General features: G+C 42.2%; 1 protein-coding gene across 1 annotated transcript in view; it reads left to right on the forward strand.

Moving 5' to 3' along the window:
* Positions 1-17,128, forward strand: part of ADGRB1 (adhesion G protein-coupled receptor B1) — a gene marked incomplete at its 5' end in the record, with an annotated part of 91,931 nt that overhangs the window by 25,256 nt on the left and 49,547 nt on the right. Inside the window, 4 exons of the mRNA XM_089666904.1 lie at positions 6,665-6,829; positions 8,329-8,493; positions 9,696-9,860; positions 13,855-13,956. Coding sequence (XP_089523030.1) covers positions 6,665-6,829; positions 8,329-8,493; positions 9,696-9,860; positions 13,855-13,956 — 597 coding nt within the window. The remainder of the gene's footprint in view (positions 1-6,664; positions 6,830-8,328; positions 8,494-9,695; positions 9,861-13,854; positions 13,957-17,128) is intronic.

Consider the following 17,128-nt stretch of genomic DNA (forward strand, 5'->3'; position numbering starts at 1 on the left):
TCCTTCTCGTCTTCTTCTGCAAAATCTATTTCATCTTCTCCTCTTTTCTTCTATTCTTCTACTTGATATTCTATTTCTTCTTCTCCTGAAAAATCTATTACTTCTTTTTCTTCATAGTCAATTTATTGTCAAATCGGCCAGAAGAACGGCTGATTTGACCATAAATTACCGCGAAAATCGCCCGATCTAACAAATCGTCTCAGGATTTTCCACCTTGGACGACTTTCAAAATCTCTTAAAATTAAGAAAAATGGCCGACATTTTCCCCAATAACGGTACAGATATCGGACGATTTTTTTTATCGGCCGATAATTCGGCAAGAAAATCGGAAATCTATGGCCACCTTTAATGATCTAGGCTTGTCCAGTCTGCCTTATGAGTTCCCAGCTCAGTCCGGCCCCCCTCAGTCCCCGGCTGCCGGCCATCCTCATCCTCCATTCAGATTCGTTCCTCCTTCTTATCGATGATTTCCACCTTCCTGGGATCTAAAGATCGACGTTCTCATCTTCCGAATTAACGGCAAATATTATGTCCATCACATATGTCCTGCACAAGGAAAAGGGGAAAAGATCCGCTCCGCGGTTTTATTATTTTTTAGGATTTTATTTTATTTTTTAGGATTTTTTTTAAGAGGAATATATTTTGAATATCTTTTTCTTTTCCAATTTTGCTAGCTATAAATAAGGATGTTTTTTTTTTTTAGAATTTTTTTATTGTTTAGATTTATTTTTTTTAGGATATATTTAAAGAGGTATATATTTTGAGTGTGCTTATCTTTTGTTCCAATTTTGATAGCTAAAAATAAGCATTTTTTTAATATTTTTTTAGGATTTTTTTTTTTTTTTAGGATTTTTTTTGGGGGGGATTTTTTCTAAGAGGCATATATTTTGAGTGTGCTTTTCTTTTGTTCCAATTTTGATAGCTATAAATAAATATGTTTTTTATTATTTATTTAGGATTTTTTATTTTAGGATTTTGTATTGTTTAGATTTTTGTTGTTCCAATTTTGTTAGCTAAAAAATAAGGATTTATTTGAATTTTTTTAGGATTTTTTTATTGTTTAGATTTTTTTTTTAGGATTTATTTAAAGAGGTATATATTTTGAGTGTGCTTATCTTTTGTTCCAATTTTGATAGCTATAAATAAGGATGTTTTATTATTTTTTTAGGATTTTTTATTGTTTAGATTTTTTTTTGTTCCAAATTTGTTAGCTAAAAATAAGGATTTATTTGAATTTGTTTAGGATTTTTTTTTTGGGGGGGTAGGGGGGTTTAAGAGGCATATATTTTGAGTGTGCTTATCTTTTGTTCCAATTTTGATAGCTAAAAATAAGGATGTTTTATTATTTGTTTAGGATTTTTTTATTGTTTAGATTTTTTTTTAGGATTTTTTTTAAGAGGCATATATGTTGAATGTTTTCTTCTTTTACTCCAATTTTGATAGCTATAAATAAGGATGTTTTATTATTTTTTTAGGATTTTTTCTTTTAGGATTTTTTTTTAGGATTTTTTTTAAGAGGCATATATGTTGAATGTTTTCTTCTTTTACTCCAATTTGTATAGCTATAAATAAGGATGTTTTATTATTGTTTTAGGATTTTTTCTAATTTTATTTTCTTTGGGCATATGATTGAAATTTTGATGACTTATAATAAAAAAAATGTTCTGTAAAATGGAGGCTTATTTATCAAGTGATGACACTTAAACTTTGTTATACTTCGTATGTTTTTTTTTCTCCTCTTCCAATTCTGATAGCTAAAAAAAATAGTGGTTTTATTATTTTTTTAGGATTTTATTTTTTAGGATTTTTTTTAAGAGGCATATATTTTGAATGTGTTTTTCTTTTGTTATAATTTTGATAGCTAAAAATAAGGATGTTTGTGAATTTTTTGTTAGGATTTTTTTTCCCTTTAGGCATATGAGTGAATTTTGATGACTTCTAATGAAAAATGTTCTGTGAAATGGAGGCTTATTGATCAAATGATCTTTTTCTTTTCCAATTTGCTAGCTATAAATAAGGATGTTTTATTTTTTTAGAATTTTTTTATTGTTTAGATTTATTTTTTTTAGGATTTATTTAAAGAGGTTTATATTTTGAGTGTGCTTATCTTTTGTTCCAATTTTGATAGCTATAAATAAGGATGTTTTATTATTTTTTTAGGATTTTTTCTTTTAGGATTTTTTTTTAGGATTTCTTTTAAGATGCATATATTTTGAATGTGTTTTGTCTTTTGTTCCAATTTTGATAGCTATAAATAAGGATGTTTTATTATTGTTTTAGGATTTTTTTAAATTTTTTTTCTTTGGGCATATGAGTGAAATTTTGATGACTTATAATAAAAAAATGTTCTGTAAAATGGAGGCTTATTTATCAAGTGATGACACTGAAACTTTGTATACTTCGTATGTTTTTTTTTTCTCCTCTTCCAATTCTGATAGCTAAAAAAATAGTGGTTTTATTATTTTTTAGGATTTTATTTTATTTTTTAGGATTTTTTTTAAGAGGCATATATTTTGAATGTGTTTTTCTTTTGCTATAATTTTGATAGCTAAAAATAAGGATGTTTGTGAATTTTTTGTTAGGATTTTTTTTTCCCTTTAGGCATTTTGATGACTTATAATGAAAAATGTTTTGTGAAATGGAGGCTTATTGATCAAGTGATGACACTGAAACTTTGTATACTTCGTATCTTTTTTCCAATTCCGATAGCTAAAAAAATAATGGTTTTATTAATTTTTAGGATTTTGTTTCATTTTTTAGGATTTTTTTGAGAGGCATATATTTTGAATATCTTTTTCTTTGTTCCAATTTTGCTAGCTATAAATAAGGATGTTTTATTTTTTTAGAATTTTTTTTATTGTTTAGATTTATTTTTTTTAGGATTTATTTAAAGATGCATATATTTTGAGTGTGCTTTTCTTTTGTTCCAATTTTGATAGCTATAAATAAGGATGTTTTATTATTTTTTTAGGATTTTTTATTGTTTAGATTTTTTTTTGTTCCAATATTGTTAGCTAAAAATAAGGATTTATTTGCATTTTTTTAGGATTTTTTTGGGGGGGGATTTTTTTTTAAGAGGCATATATTTTGAGCGTGCTTATCTTTTGTTCCAATTTTGATAGCTATAAATAAGGATGTTTTATTATTTTTTTAGGATTTTTTATTGTTTAGATTTTTTTTTGTTCCAATATTGTTAGCTAAAAATAAGGATTTATTTGCATTTTTTTAGGATTTTTTTGGGGGGATTTTTTTTAAGAGGCATATATTTTGAGTGTGCTTATCTTTTGTTCCAATTTTGATAGCTAAAAATAAGGATGTTTTATTATTTTTTTAGGATTTTTTATTGTTTAGATTTTTTTTTTGTTCCAATATTGTTAGCTAAAAATAAGGATTTATTTGCATTTTTTTAGGATTTTTTTGGGGGGGGATTTTTTTTTAAGAGGCATATATTTTGAGTGTGCTTATCTTTTGTTCCAATTTTGATAGCTATAAATAAGGATGTTTTATTATTTTTTTAGGATTTTTTATTGTTTAGATTTTTTTTTGTTCCAATATTGTTAGCTAAAAATAAGGATTTATTTGCATTTTTTTAGGATTTTTTTGGGGGGGGATTTTTTTTAAGAGGCATATATTTTGAGCGTGCTTATCTTTTGTTCCAATTTTGATAGCTAAAAATAAGGATGTTTTATTATTTTTTTAGGATTTTTTCTTTTAGGATTTCTTTTAAGATGCATATATTTTGAATGTGTTTTGTCTTTTGTTCCAATTTTGATAGCTATAAATAAGGATTTATTATTATTTTTTTAGGATTTTTTTATTGTTTAGATTTTTTTTAGGATTTTTTTTTAAGAGGCATATATGTTGAATGTTTTCTTCTTTTACTCCAATTTGTATAGCTATAAATAAGGATGTTTTATTATTGTTTTAGGATTTTTTCTAATTTTATTTTCTTTGGGCATATGATTGAAATTTTGATGACTTATAATAAAAAAAATGTTCTGTAAAATGGAGGCTTATTTATCAAGTGATGACACTTAAACTTTGTTATACTTCGTATGTTTTTTTTTCTCCTCTTCCAATTCTGATAGCTAAAAAAATAGTGGTTTTATTATTTTTTTAGGATTTTATTTTTTAGGATTTTTTTTAAGAGGCATATATTTTGAATGTGTTTTTCTTTTGCTATAATTTTGATAGCTAAAAATAAGGATGTTTGTGAATTTTTTGTTAGGATTTTTTTTCCCTTTAGGCATATGAGTGAATTTTGATGACTTCTAATGAAAAATGTTCTGTGAAATGGAGGCTTATTGATCAAATGATCTTTTTCTTTTCCAATTTGCTAGCTATAAATAAGGATGTTTTATTTTTTTAGAATTTTTTTATTGTTTAGATTTATTTTTTTTAGGATTTATTTAAAGAGATATATATTTTGAGTGTGCTTATCTTTTGTTCCAATTTTGATAGCTAAAAATAAGGATTTTTTTATATTTTTTTAGGATTTTTTTTATTTTTTTAAGATTGGGGGGGGATTTTTTCTAAGAGGCATATATTTTGAGTGTGCTTTTCTGTTGTTCTAATTTTGATAGCTATAAATAAGGATGTTTTATTATTTTTTTTAGGATTTTTTATTGTTTAGATTTTTTTTTGTTCCAATTTTGTTAGCTAAAAATAAGGATTTATTTGAATTTTTTTAGGATTTTTTTGGGGGAGATTGTTTTTTAAGAGGCATATATTTTGAGTGTGCTTATCTTTTGTTCCAATTTTGATAGCTAAAAATAAGGATGTTTTATTATTTTTTTAGGATTTTTTCTTTTAGGATTTTTTTATTTTTAGGATTTTTTTTTACGATTTCTTTTAAGATGCATATATTTTGAATGTGTTTTGTCTTTTGTTCCAATTTTGATAGCTATAAATATGGATGTTTTATGATTTTTTTTAGTGTTTAGATTTTTTTTTAGGATTTTTTTTTAAGAGGCATATATGTTGAATGTTTTCTTCTTTTACTCCAATTTTGATAGCTAAAAATAAGGATTTTTTTTATATTTTTTTAGGATTTTCTTTTTTTTTAGGATTTTTTTTGGGGGGGGGGGGGATTTTTTCTAAAAGGCATATATTTTGAGTGTGCTTTTCTTTTGTTCCAATTTTGATAGCTATAAATAAGGATGTTTTTTATTATTTCTTTAGGATTTTTTATTTTAGGATTTTTTATTTAGATTTAGATTTTTGTTCCAATTTTGTTAGCTAAAAATAAGGATTTATTTGAATTTTTTAGGATTTTTTTGGGGGGGGATATTTTTAAGAGGCATATATTTTGAGTGTGCTTATCTTTTGTTCCAATTTTGATAGCTATAAACGAGGATGTTTTATTAATTTTTTTAGGATTTATTTATTATTTTTTAGGCATAGGAGTGAAATTTTGATGACTTGAAAAATGTTCTGTGAATTGGAGACTTATTGATCAAGTGATGACAATGAAACCTTGTGAACTTTGCATATTTTTTTTTCTCCTGTTCCAGTTTCAATAGCTAAAAAATAGTGGTTGTATTATTTTTCTTTATTTTTTTAGGATTTTATTTAAGAGGCATATATTTTGAATGTTTTTTTTTTTTTTCTTCTGTTCCAAATTTGATAGCTATAAATAAGGATGTTTTATTTTTTTATATATTTTTTTTTAATTCTATGAGGCATACGAGTGATATTTTGATGACTTATCTTTGTGTACTTTGTATTTTTTTTTTCCTTTTTCCAGTTCAGCAAGCTATAAAATAGTGGTTTCATTATCTTTGGATTTTTTTATGATTTTTTTTTTTTTTGATTTTTTTTTTTCTAAGAGAATCCTTTTTTTTTACTCCTGTTCTAATTTTGATGGCTGTAAATGGGGATGCTTGATTATTTTTTTTTTCAATTCTATGGAGTAAAATTCTGATGACTTATAATATAAAAAAAGTAGAAACATAGAAAAGTGACGCCAGAAAAAGACCAAGGGGTCCATCGAGTCTACCCTTTTTTTTTGTGTGGTTTTTTTTATTTCTTGAGGGTTTTTTTGTTTTAGTTTTTTTTTTGGGGGGGAGGGGGGGATTGTTAGTTTTTTTTTTTTTTGTTTCTTTGTTTACTTTTTTGTCTGAGTATAGCTCTATGCTTGTCCCGAGCATATTTGAAGGTTCAGTGAAACAGAGGCCTATTGATGACATTGAAACTTTGTATAATTTTTTTTTTCTTTTTCCAAAAAAATGGTTTTATTTATTTTTTTTATTTATATCATTTTTTTTTTTTTTTAATCTGTGAGGCATAGGAGTGAAATTTTGATGAGTTGTAATAAAAGGTTCTGTGAAATACAGGCTTTTCTATCAAGTGGTTACACTGAAACTTTGTATCATTTGTATTGAACGTTTGTATACTTTGCATGTTTTTGTTTTTTTGTTTTTTTCCAAATTCTGAAAGCTAAAAAAAATTTGTGCTTTTATTATAAAAAAAATCCTAAATAAAAGATAATAATCTTTAAGGTTTTGGGGTTTTTTTACGTTTTTTTTTTATTTTTTTTTTTCTATTTTGAATGTATTTTTCTTCTATTCCAATGTTATCTATAAATAAGGATGTTTTATTATTTATGTACAGAAATGTGATGATAATGAGCGTGTGACTCTTTGTTGTCTCTCTGTTGTCACAGTACACGGTTCCTGGGATGAGTGGTCACCCTGGAGTCTGTGCTCGTCCACGTGTGGTCGGGGGTTCCGGGAGAGGACGCGCACCTGTAGCCCCCCTCAGTATGGGGGGGATCAGTGTAAAGGACCCGAGAAGCAGACCAAGTTCTGTAACATCGCCTTATGTCCAGGTCAGTGCAGACATCTTCCTGCAGAGCCCCGCCCACAGGAAGAGTTTAATAATGCAGGGGGATACTGGGGGGCATGGGGGGATACTGGGGGGTATTGGAGATATTGGGGGGTATGGGGGGATACTGGGGGATGCTGGAGGCTAATGGGGGATACTGGAGGCTAATGGGGGATACTGGGGGATAATGGAGGGTATTGGGGGACACTGGAGGGTATTGAGGGACATTGGGGGGTATTGGGGACACTGGAGGGTGTCGGGGGATACTGAAGAATATAGGAGGATACTGGAGGGTATTAGGGGATACTGGAGGGTATCAGGGGGTATCAGGGGGTATCGGGGGGTATTGGGGTATACTGGGGGGTATCGGCAGATACTGGAGTTTATAGGAGGATACTGGAGGGTATTGATGGATACTGGGGGGATACTGGAGGGTATTGATGGATACTGGAGGGTATCGGGGGATACTGGGGGGTATCGGCGGATACTGGAGTTTATAGGAGGATACTGGGGGGTATTGGGGGACACTGGGGGGTATTGGGGGACACTGGGAGGTATTGGGGGATACTGGAGGGTATTGGGGGATACTGGAGGATATAGGAGGATACTGGAGGATAGATATTGAAGGATGTTGGAGGACATTGAAGGATGTAGGAGGGCCAAGTTTGGAGACATGGGGCGTACAGGGCCAAACTTGGAGACATGGGGCGTACAGGGCCAAACTTGGAGACATGGGGCGTACAGGGCCAAGCTTGGAGACATGGGGCGTACAGGGCCAAACTTGGAGACATGGGGCATACAGGGCCAAGCTTGGAGTCATGGGGCGTACAGGGCCAAGCTTGGAGACATGGGGCATACAGGGCCAAGCTTGGAGTCATGGGGCGTACAGGGCCAAGCTTGGAGACATGGGGCGTACAGGGCCAAGCTTGGAGTCATGGGGCGTACAGGGCCAAGCTTGGAGACATGGGGCGTACAGGGGCACACTTGGAGACATGGGGCGTACAGGGGCACACTTGGAGACATGGGGCGTACAGGGCCAAGCTTGGAGACAGAAAATACAAGAAGCTTCTGGCAGACCCGGAGGCAGGTACTGCAGCTGGGGGGCCACAGGTCACCTCACAATTTAAGGCAGCACTGATTGGGTGACCCAGATTGGTCTTGGCACTGATGTTCAGATGAAGCCTCGAAGTATTGGGGCCTCCTCCCCCTCCTCCTCCTCAGAAGGTCCCAGTGCTGGATCCCAGGAGAGGTGATCGGTGGGACAATAATTTTTACTCATAAAGACATCTCAAAGCCAAATTCGCCCGATTTTCCCCAATTCCACACGGATTGCAATGAATAAAGCAGGGAGTCGTTCTGTTTCTGCTCATCGATCGTCTCATTCTTTCTCTGTATTTCTCCCTCATCGATCTCATAGATCTCTCGGAGAGCCGGCTCTCGGTTCGGTTCGGATTGGTTGGATAACATTCTTGTGTCTTCATCTCTCTCTACTTTGTCTGGCAGTTGATGGGAACTGGAATGATTGGTCCAGCTGGAGTGCCTGTTCTGCCACCTGCTCCAATGGTACCCAGAAGAGGATCCGCGAGTGTAACGGACCGTCCTATGGGGGATCGGAGTGTCACGGCCAATGGTCCGACACCAAGGACTGCTTCCTAATGCAATGTCCAGGTGAGAGATCCACCGAAATCTGCTACTTTGTATATAGACAAGTCCTGAATCACAGAGCTAGACACACTGACACCTGGGGGTCCCAGAACAATGACACACTGACACCTGGGGGTCCCAGAACAATGACACACTGACACCTGGGGGTCCCAGAACAATGACACACTGACACCTGGGGGTCCCAGTACAATGACACACTGACACCTGGGGGTCCCAGTACAATGACACACTGACACCTGGGGGTCCCAGAACAATGACACACTGACACTTGGGGGTCCCAGAACAATGACACACTGACACTTGGGGGTCCCAGAACAATGACACACTGACACTTGGGGGTCCAGAACAATGACACACTGACATCTGGGGGTCCCAGAACAATGACACACTGACATCTGGGGGTCCCAGAACAATGACACACTGACATCTGGGGGTCCCAGAACAATGACACACTGACACCTGGGGGTCCTAGAACAATGACACACTGACACCTGGGGGTCCCAGAACAATGACACACTGACACCTGGGGGTCCCAGAACAATGACACCCTGACACTTGGGGGTCCCAGAACAATGACACACTGACACCTGGGGGACCCAGAACAATGACACACTGACACCTGGGGGTCCTAGAACAATGACACACTGACACCTGGGGGTCCCAGAACAATGACACACTGACACTTGGGGGTCCCAGAACAATGACACCCTGACACTTGGGGGTCCCAGAACAATGACACACTGACACCTGGGGGTCCCAGAACAATGACACCCTGACACTTGGGGGTCCTAGAACAATGACACACTGACACCTGGGGGTCCCAGAACAATGACACACTGACACCTGGGGGTCCCAGAACAATGACACCCTGACACTTGGGGGTCCCAGAACAATGACACCCTGACACTTGGGGGTCCCAGAACAATGACACACTGACACCTGGGGGTCCCAGAACAATGACACCCTGACACTTGGGGGTCCCAGAACAATGACACCCTGACACTTGGGGGTCCCAGAACAATGACACACTGACACCTGGGGGTCCCAGAACGACACCCTGACACTTGGGGGTCCCAGAACACTGACACCCTGACACTCGGGGGGTATTGAATAATTGGGGTCCCGGGACGATGACACCCCTAGTAGACCGATCCCTACATCTACCATCCTGACCCTCCAGATCTCTTGTTCTTCTTTCCTTGCAGTGGAGGGGAAGTGGCAGGAATGGGGATCCTGGGGAACCTGCAGCACAACATGCGATGGAGGGTCCCAGAAGAGGGAGCGGTCTTGCTACGGCCCGTTTTATGGTGGACAAGATTGTCCCGGCCCATCCGAGGAAAACAAGCCATGCAATGAGAAGAAGTGCCCAGGTACGATCGTCCTGCACATCGATGGGAACGGTACAATGTACTGTGTGTGTCGGGGAGAAGGACCAACGTTTCCCTGCAGATCCAGAACAGTAGAAGGAGGAGGAGGCATTTCCTCAGTCTCCCCTCCCCCAGTGATCAGACTGTACATTGTAACTTTGTAGAAGGAGGAGGAGTCATTTCCTTAGTCTCCCCTCCCCCAGTGATCAGACTGTACATTGTAACTTTGTAGAAGGAGGAGGAGTCATTTCCTTAGTCTCCCCTCCCCCAGTGATCAGACTGTACATTGTAACTTTGTAGAAGGAGGAGGAGGCATTTCCTCAGTCTCCTCCCCCAGTGATCAGACTGTACATTGTAACTTTGTAGAAGGAGTCATTTCCTCAGTCTCCCCTCCCCCAGTGATCAGACTGTACATTGTAACTTTGTAGCAAGTCACACGGTGAGGGGCTGATCTGTGTCAGATATTTGTGGACACAGCCAGGAACTGCAGACACCAGGATTTACTGTACATGACTGCTTCATCTCTGACACCAGGAAGTAGACGGTGACCCTGGATGATGCCTGAACAATAGCGCCATCCTTCTGTAGAGGAGAAATGATGGTGGCATTGTGAGGGGGAGTCGTGTGATCTCGGAGGGGGGGGTCACATTTGCACCCAGTGAAGCACGCCATTGGGGTGAAGTATATGAGAAGCTCCGCCCCCTCGCAGAGCATGATAGATGTGTGCTGTGTAGGTTCTTCTCTCCATCTTCCCCCCTGTATTCCCGGTGGTTCCGTTGGTTCTGGTGATTCCGGTGGTTCCGGTGGTTTAGGTGGCTCCGGTGGTTCTGTTAGTTTCGGTTATCCCGGTGGTTCCGTTGGTTCCGGTGGTTCCGGTGATTCTGGTGGCTCCAGTGATTCCGGTCGTTCTGTTGGTTTCGGTGATCCCGGTGGTTCTGGTGGTTCCGTTGGTTTCAGTGGTTCCGGTGTTACCGGTGGTTCTGGTGGTTCCGTTGGTTTCGTTGATCCCGGTGGTCCCGGTGGTTCTGGTGGTTCCGTTGGTTTCAGTGGTTCCGGTGGTCCCGATGGTTCCGGTGATTCCGGTGGTTCCGGTGCCAGGCTTTGCGCTCTCACATCCTCCATCTCTGCGCAGTTTGTGTGCTAATAATATCATTCGGATCATCTCCCCGGAGAGATCGCTGTCTGGCATGTCAGCGCATAATGAGCTGCTCTCCGTGAGCCCTTCAGAACCGGCCCCGAGGGCCCCTCAAGCGTCTCCCCCAGTCGTAGCCTCCAGGAACACATCCTTGTTATATATAATAATCTCTCCATAATCTGCGTGACGAATCAGACGGTATAGAGAGAGAACTCCCACCTACCCGGGATCACCTGTCTCCTCTGTCATTCCTCCAAACGTTCGATGTGACACCATCATCGGCAGATTGGAAGGTACGGACTGACAGACGACAGGGATCCCTTGTTCTACGGAGGAAGCTGTCACCGTGCTATAAGATGTGCCGCCATTTTACAACCGCCAAAGAGTTATTATTATCATTATTTATAGAACGCCAACAGTTTGCACGCCGATTCACAATATACAGGGAGACGGTACAGTTATAATACGAGACGAAACATGGCAGGGCCTGACACTGAGCAGAAGACGGTCAAGGGATTGGCAGAGGGGGGGGGGGGGAGGACACTGGGTGGAGGTCAGTGGAGGGATTGGCAGGGAGGGGTGGAGGATACTGAATGGAAGTCAGTGGAGGGGTTGGCAGAGAAGAGTGGAGGACACTGAATGGAGGCCAGTGGAGGGATTGGCAGACTGAGATGGAGGACCTGACACTGAGCAGAAGCATGTCAAAGGATTGGCAGAGGGGTGGAGGACACTGAGTGGAGGCATGTGGAGAGATTTGCAGGGAGGGCCAGGGGGACACTAAGCAGAGGCAATATGAGGGAGTGGTAGAGAAGGGTGGAGGACAATTGGTGGAGGCTAGTGGAGAGATTGGCAGAGAGGGGTGGAGGACACTGAATGGAGGCCAGTGGAGGGATTGGCAGACTGAGGTGGAGGACACTGAATGGAGGCCAGTGGAGTGATTGGCAGACTGAGGTGGAGGACACTGAGCAGAAGCATGTCAAAGGATTGGCAGAGAGGGGTGGAGGACACTGAGTGGAGGCAAGTGGAGGGATTGGCAGGGAGGGTTGGGGGACACTGAGCGGAGGCAATGGAGCAAATGGCATAGAGGGGTGGAGGACACTGTGCGGAGGCAACGGAGAGAATGGCAGAGAGGGGTGGAGGACACTGAATAGAGGCCAGTGGAGGGATTGGCAGAGAGGGATGGAGGACACTGAATGGAGGTCAGTGGAGGGATTGGCAGAGAGGGGTGGAGGACACTGAGTGAAGGGATTGGCAGAGGGGTGGAGGACACTGAATGGAGGCCAGTGGAGGGATTGGCAGAGAGGGGTGGAAGACACTGAATAGAGGTCAGTGGAGGGATTGGCAGACTGAGGTGGAGGACACTGAGCAGAAGCATGTCAAAGGATTGGCAGAGGGGTGGAGGACACTGAGTGGAGGCAAGTGGAGGGATTGGCAGGGAGGGCCGGGGGACACTAAGAAGAGGCAATTTGAGGAAGTGGGTAGAGAAGGGGGAGGACACTTGGTGGAGGTCAGTGGAGAGATTGGCAGAGAAGGGCGGAGGACCTGACACTGAGCAGAAACTTGTCAAGGTATTGGCAGAGAGGGGTGGAGGACACTAAGCAGAGGCAATATGAGGGAGTGGTAGAGAAGGGTGGAGGACAATTGGTGGAGGCTAGTGGAGAGATTGGCAGAGAGGGGTGGAGGACACTGAATGGAGGTCAGTGGAGGGATTGGCAGAGAGGGGTGGAGGACACTGAATGGAGGTCAGTGGAGGGATTGGCAGAGAGGGGTGGAGGACACTGAATGGAGGGCAGTGGAGAGATTGGCAGAGAGAGGTGGAGGACACTGAGTGGAGGCAATGGAGCAAATGGCAGAGAGGGGTGGAGGACGCTCTGGTTAGGAGGAGCCACAGAAGTAGGCACTGTGGTGATTTATAGATCGCTCCAGAAGTGTGGCCCTCTCTCATTTCTTATATATCAACTCATGGGCAGCTTGGCAGGTTGGGGGTCTTCGGGGATCCGTGGACTATAGGGATGGACACAAAATGTGGGGCCCATCTGGCGGGATGGTGCTTCTGCTTTTGATATCAGTTGTTTTTTCTTGAGGTTGGATCCCTTGGAAAGGCAGAAAATGGTCAGCTTAGAGCTGGCCTTGAGCCGGTGGGGGGAAGCTGGGGGTAGGGTTGGCTCATGGTCAATCTTTTAGGCTGGTGGACACCAAAGACCCTCTCCTAGAACCCAAGAGTTGTCATGTTATGTATCGGTTATGGAGTTGGGTACTTTATCAATGTTTCATTGTTTCTTTGTGGTCTGTGGCTGTTGTGGTCATTTCATCTCCATGTTGTGCAGTCGGTATATCTGCAGGTTCCATGGGGGGAGGGGACAAAATAGATGAATCCAGTATTCAAGTGTGCCGGCCGGTGCGTCTGGTGCGCTGGGCTTTGATCTGCGGCTGGAGACACAACACGCATTTATAATGCGAGACATTAAAGGTCTTCAAAAAAAAAAACCCCTTGCTCTCCCATTGTTGGCCGATCGTCAGTCAGATCGATCGATATTTATGAATTGACCCGGTTTGGTTGAGTTTGCGGTTCGGGTCCATTAGTTCTCTCGTCTCTAATTATCATAAGTGACTCCAGGAAAACGTTAATGACAACTCCTTTAGTTCAGCGTATTTAATCAGCAGCAGATGACACCATCTGGAACGTTCTCACCATCTTTGGATATTTGTAATGTTCGTCTCTCTCCCGGCACGGCCTTCTGCCAGTAAAAAGTTCCTCATCGCTCCGACATTACCGCTAGACGAGAGTGAGGAGCTGGAAGCCTGAGGCGGGGCCCGGCCAACAGACGTGACCTTTAACTGGAGATCTCTCTGTCTTTTCAGAGCCTCATGAGATTTGTCCGGAGGAAAATTTTGCTTCCCTTGTTTGGCAAGAGACTCCGGCGGGAGAGATGGCCGAGGTGCGGTGCCCACGGAACGCCACAGGTAAAGGCGGCAGGGCTCTCTGTCCTGCCTGGGCCCCTTCCCCCTCCATTATCCTTCCTGAGACCCTTCTCCTTCTATTATCCTTCCTGAGACCCCTCTCCTTCCATTGTACTGCCTGAGACCCTTCCCCTTCCATTACCCTTCCTGAGACCCTTCTCCTTCTATTATCCTTCCTGAGACCCTTCCCCTTCCATTACCCTTCCTGAGACCCTTCCCCTTCCATTGTCCTTCCTGAGACCCTTCCCCTTCCATTGTCCTTCCTGAGACCCTTCTCCTTCCATTGTCCTACCTGAGACCCTTCCCCTTCTATTATCCTTCCCGAGACCCTTCCCCTTCTATTATCCTTCCCGAGACCCTTCCCCTTCTATTATCCTTCCCGAGACCCTTCCCCTTCTATTATCCTTCCTGAGACCCTTCCCCTTCTATTATCCTTCCCGAGACCCTTCCCCTTCTATTATCCTTCCTGAGACCCTTCCCCTTCCATTGTCCTTCCTGAGACCCTTCCCCTTCTATTATCCTTCCTGAGACCCTTCCCCTTCTATTATCCTTCCCGAGACCCTTCCCCTTCTATTATCCCTCCTGAGACCCTTCCCCTTCTATTATCCTTCCTGAGACCCTTCCCCTTCTATTATCCTTCCTGAGACCCTTCCCCTTCTATTATCCTTCCCGAGACCCTTCCCCTTCTATTATCCTTCCTGAGACCCTTCCCCTTCCATTGTCCTACCTGAGACCCTTCCCCTTCCATTGTCCTTCCTGAGACCCTTCCCCTTCCATTGTCCTACCTGAGACCCTTCCCCTTCCATTGTCCTTCCTGAGACCCTTCCCCTTCCATTATCCTTCCTGAGACCCTTCCCCTTCTATTATCCTTCCCGAGACCCTTCCCCTTCTATTATCCTTCCCGAGACCCTTCCCCTTCTATTATCCTTCCCGAGACCCTTCCCCTTCTATTATCCTTCCTGAGACCCTTCCCCTTCCATTGTCCTACCTGAGACCCTTCCCCTTCTATTATCCTTCCCGAGACCCTTCCCCTTCTATTATCTTTCCCGAGACCCTTCCCCTTCTATTATCCTTCCTGAGACCCTTCCCCTTCCATTGTCCTACCTGAGACCCTTCCCCTTCCATTGTCCTTCCTGAGACCCTTCCCCTTCTATTATCCTTCCTGAGACCCTTCCCCTTCTATTATCCTTCCTGAGACCCTTCCCCTTCTATTATCCTTCCTGAGACCCTTCCCCTTCTATTATCCTTCCCGAGACCCTTCCCCTTCTATTATCCTTCCTGAGACCCTTCCCCTTCCATTGTCCTACCTGAGACCCTTCCCCTTCCATTGTCCTTCCTGAGACCCTTCTCCTTCCATTGTCCTACCTGAGACCCTTCCCCTTCTATTATCCTTCCCGAGACCCTTCCCCTTCTATTATCCTTCCCGAGACCCTTCCCCTTCTATTATCCTTCCCGAGACCCTTCCCCTTCTATTATCCTTCCTGAGACCCTTCCCCTTCTATTATCCTTCCCGAGACCCTTCCCCTTCTATTATCCTTCCCGAGACCCTTCCCCTTCTATTATCCTTCCCGAGACCCTTCCCCTTCTATTATCCTTCCTGAGACCCTTCCCCTTCCATTGTCCTTCCTGAGACCCTTCCCCTTCTATTATCCTTCCTGAGACCCTTCCCCTTCTATTATCCTTCCTGAGACCCTTCCCCTTCTATTATCCTTCCTGAGACCCTTCCCCTTCTATTATCCTTCCCGAGACCCTTCCCCTTCTATTATCCCTCCTGAGACCCTTCCCCTTCTATTATCCTTCCTGAGACCCTTCCCCTTCTATTATCCTTCCCGAGACCCTTCCCCTTCTATTATCCTTCCTGAGACCCTTCCCCTTCCATTGTCCTACCTGAGACCCTTCCCCTTCCATTGTCCTTCCTGAGACCCTTCCCCTTCCATTGTCCTACCTGAGACCCTTCCCCTTCCATTGTCCTTCCTGAGACCCTTCCCCTTCCATTGTCCTTCCTGAGACCCTTCCCCTTCTATTATCCTTCCCGAGACCCTTCCCCTTCTATTATCCTTCCCGAGACCCTTCCCCTTCTATTATCCTTCCCGAGACCCTTCCCCTTCTATTATCCTTCCTGAGACCCTTCCCCTTCCATTGTCCTACCTGAGACCCTTCCCCTTCTATTATCCTTCCCGAGACCCTTCCCCTTCTATTATCTTTCCTGAGACCCTTCCCCTTCTATTATCCTTCCTGAGACCCTTCCCCTTCTATTATCCTTCCTGAGACCCTTCCCCTTCTATTATCCTTCCTGAGACCCTTCCCTTTCCATTGTCCTACCTGAGACCCTTCCCCTTCCATTGTCCTTCCTGAGACCCTTCCCCTTCCATTGTCCTTCCTGAGACCCTTCCCCTTCCATTGTCCTTCCTGAGACCCTTCCCCTTCCATTGTCCTTCCTGAGACCCTTCCCCTTCCATTGTCCTTCCTGAGACCCTTCCCCTTCCATTGTCCTTCCTGAGACCCTTCCCCTTCCATTGTCACAAGGTGGTAGTGCTGATATTATGGAATCATTATGAGAAAATACAATTTAGATAAATACGAGGAACAGTGATGTCATCGCTCTCTAGTGAATGGATAGGCTGCATTCCCAGTGATGTCACCGCTCTCTAGTGAATGGATAGGCTGCATTCTCGGTGATGTCACCGCTCTCTAGTGAATGGATAGGCTGCATTCTCAGTGATGTCATCGCTCTCTAGTGAATGGATAGGCTGCATTCTCGGTGATGTCATCGCTCTCCAGTGAATGGATAGGCTGCATTCTCGGTGATGTCACCGGTCTCTAGTGAATGGATAGGCTGCATTCTCAGTGATGTCATCGCTCTCTAGTGAATGGATAGGCTGCATTCTTAGTGATGTCATCGCTCTCTAGTGAATGGATAGGCTGCATTCTCGGTGATGTCATCGCTCTCTAGTGAATGGATAGGCTGCATTCTCGGTGATGTCACCGCTCTCTAGTGAATGGATAGGCTGCGTTCTCGGTGATGTCACCGCTCTCTAGTGAATGGATAGACTGCATCCTCGGTGATGTCATCGCTTTCTAGTGAATGGATAGGCTGCATTCTCGGTGATGTCATCGCTCTCTAGTGAATGGATAGGCTGCGTTCTCGGTGATGTCACCGCTCTCTAGTGGATGG

Source organism: Staurois parvus, unplaced genomic scaffold (genome assembly GCF_062004578.1).
Source record: "Staurois parvus isolate SC_StPar_1 unplaced genomic scaffold, SC_StPar_1.0 ptg002898l, whole genome shotgun sequence".
NCBI lineage: Eukaryota > Metazoa > Chordata > Amphibia > Anura > Ranidae > Staurois > Staurois parvus.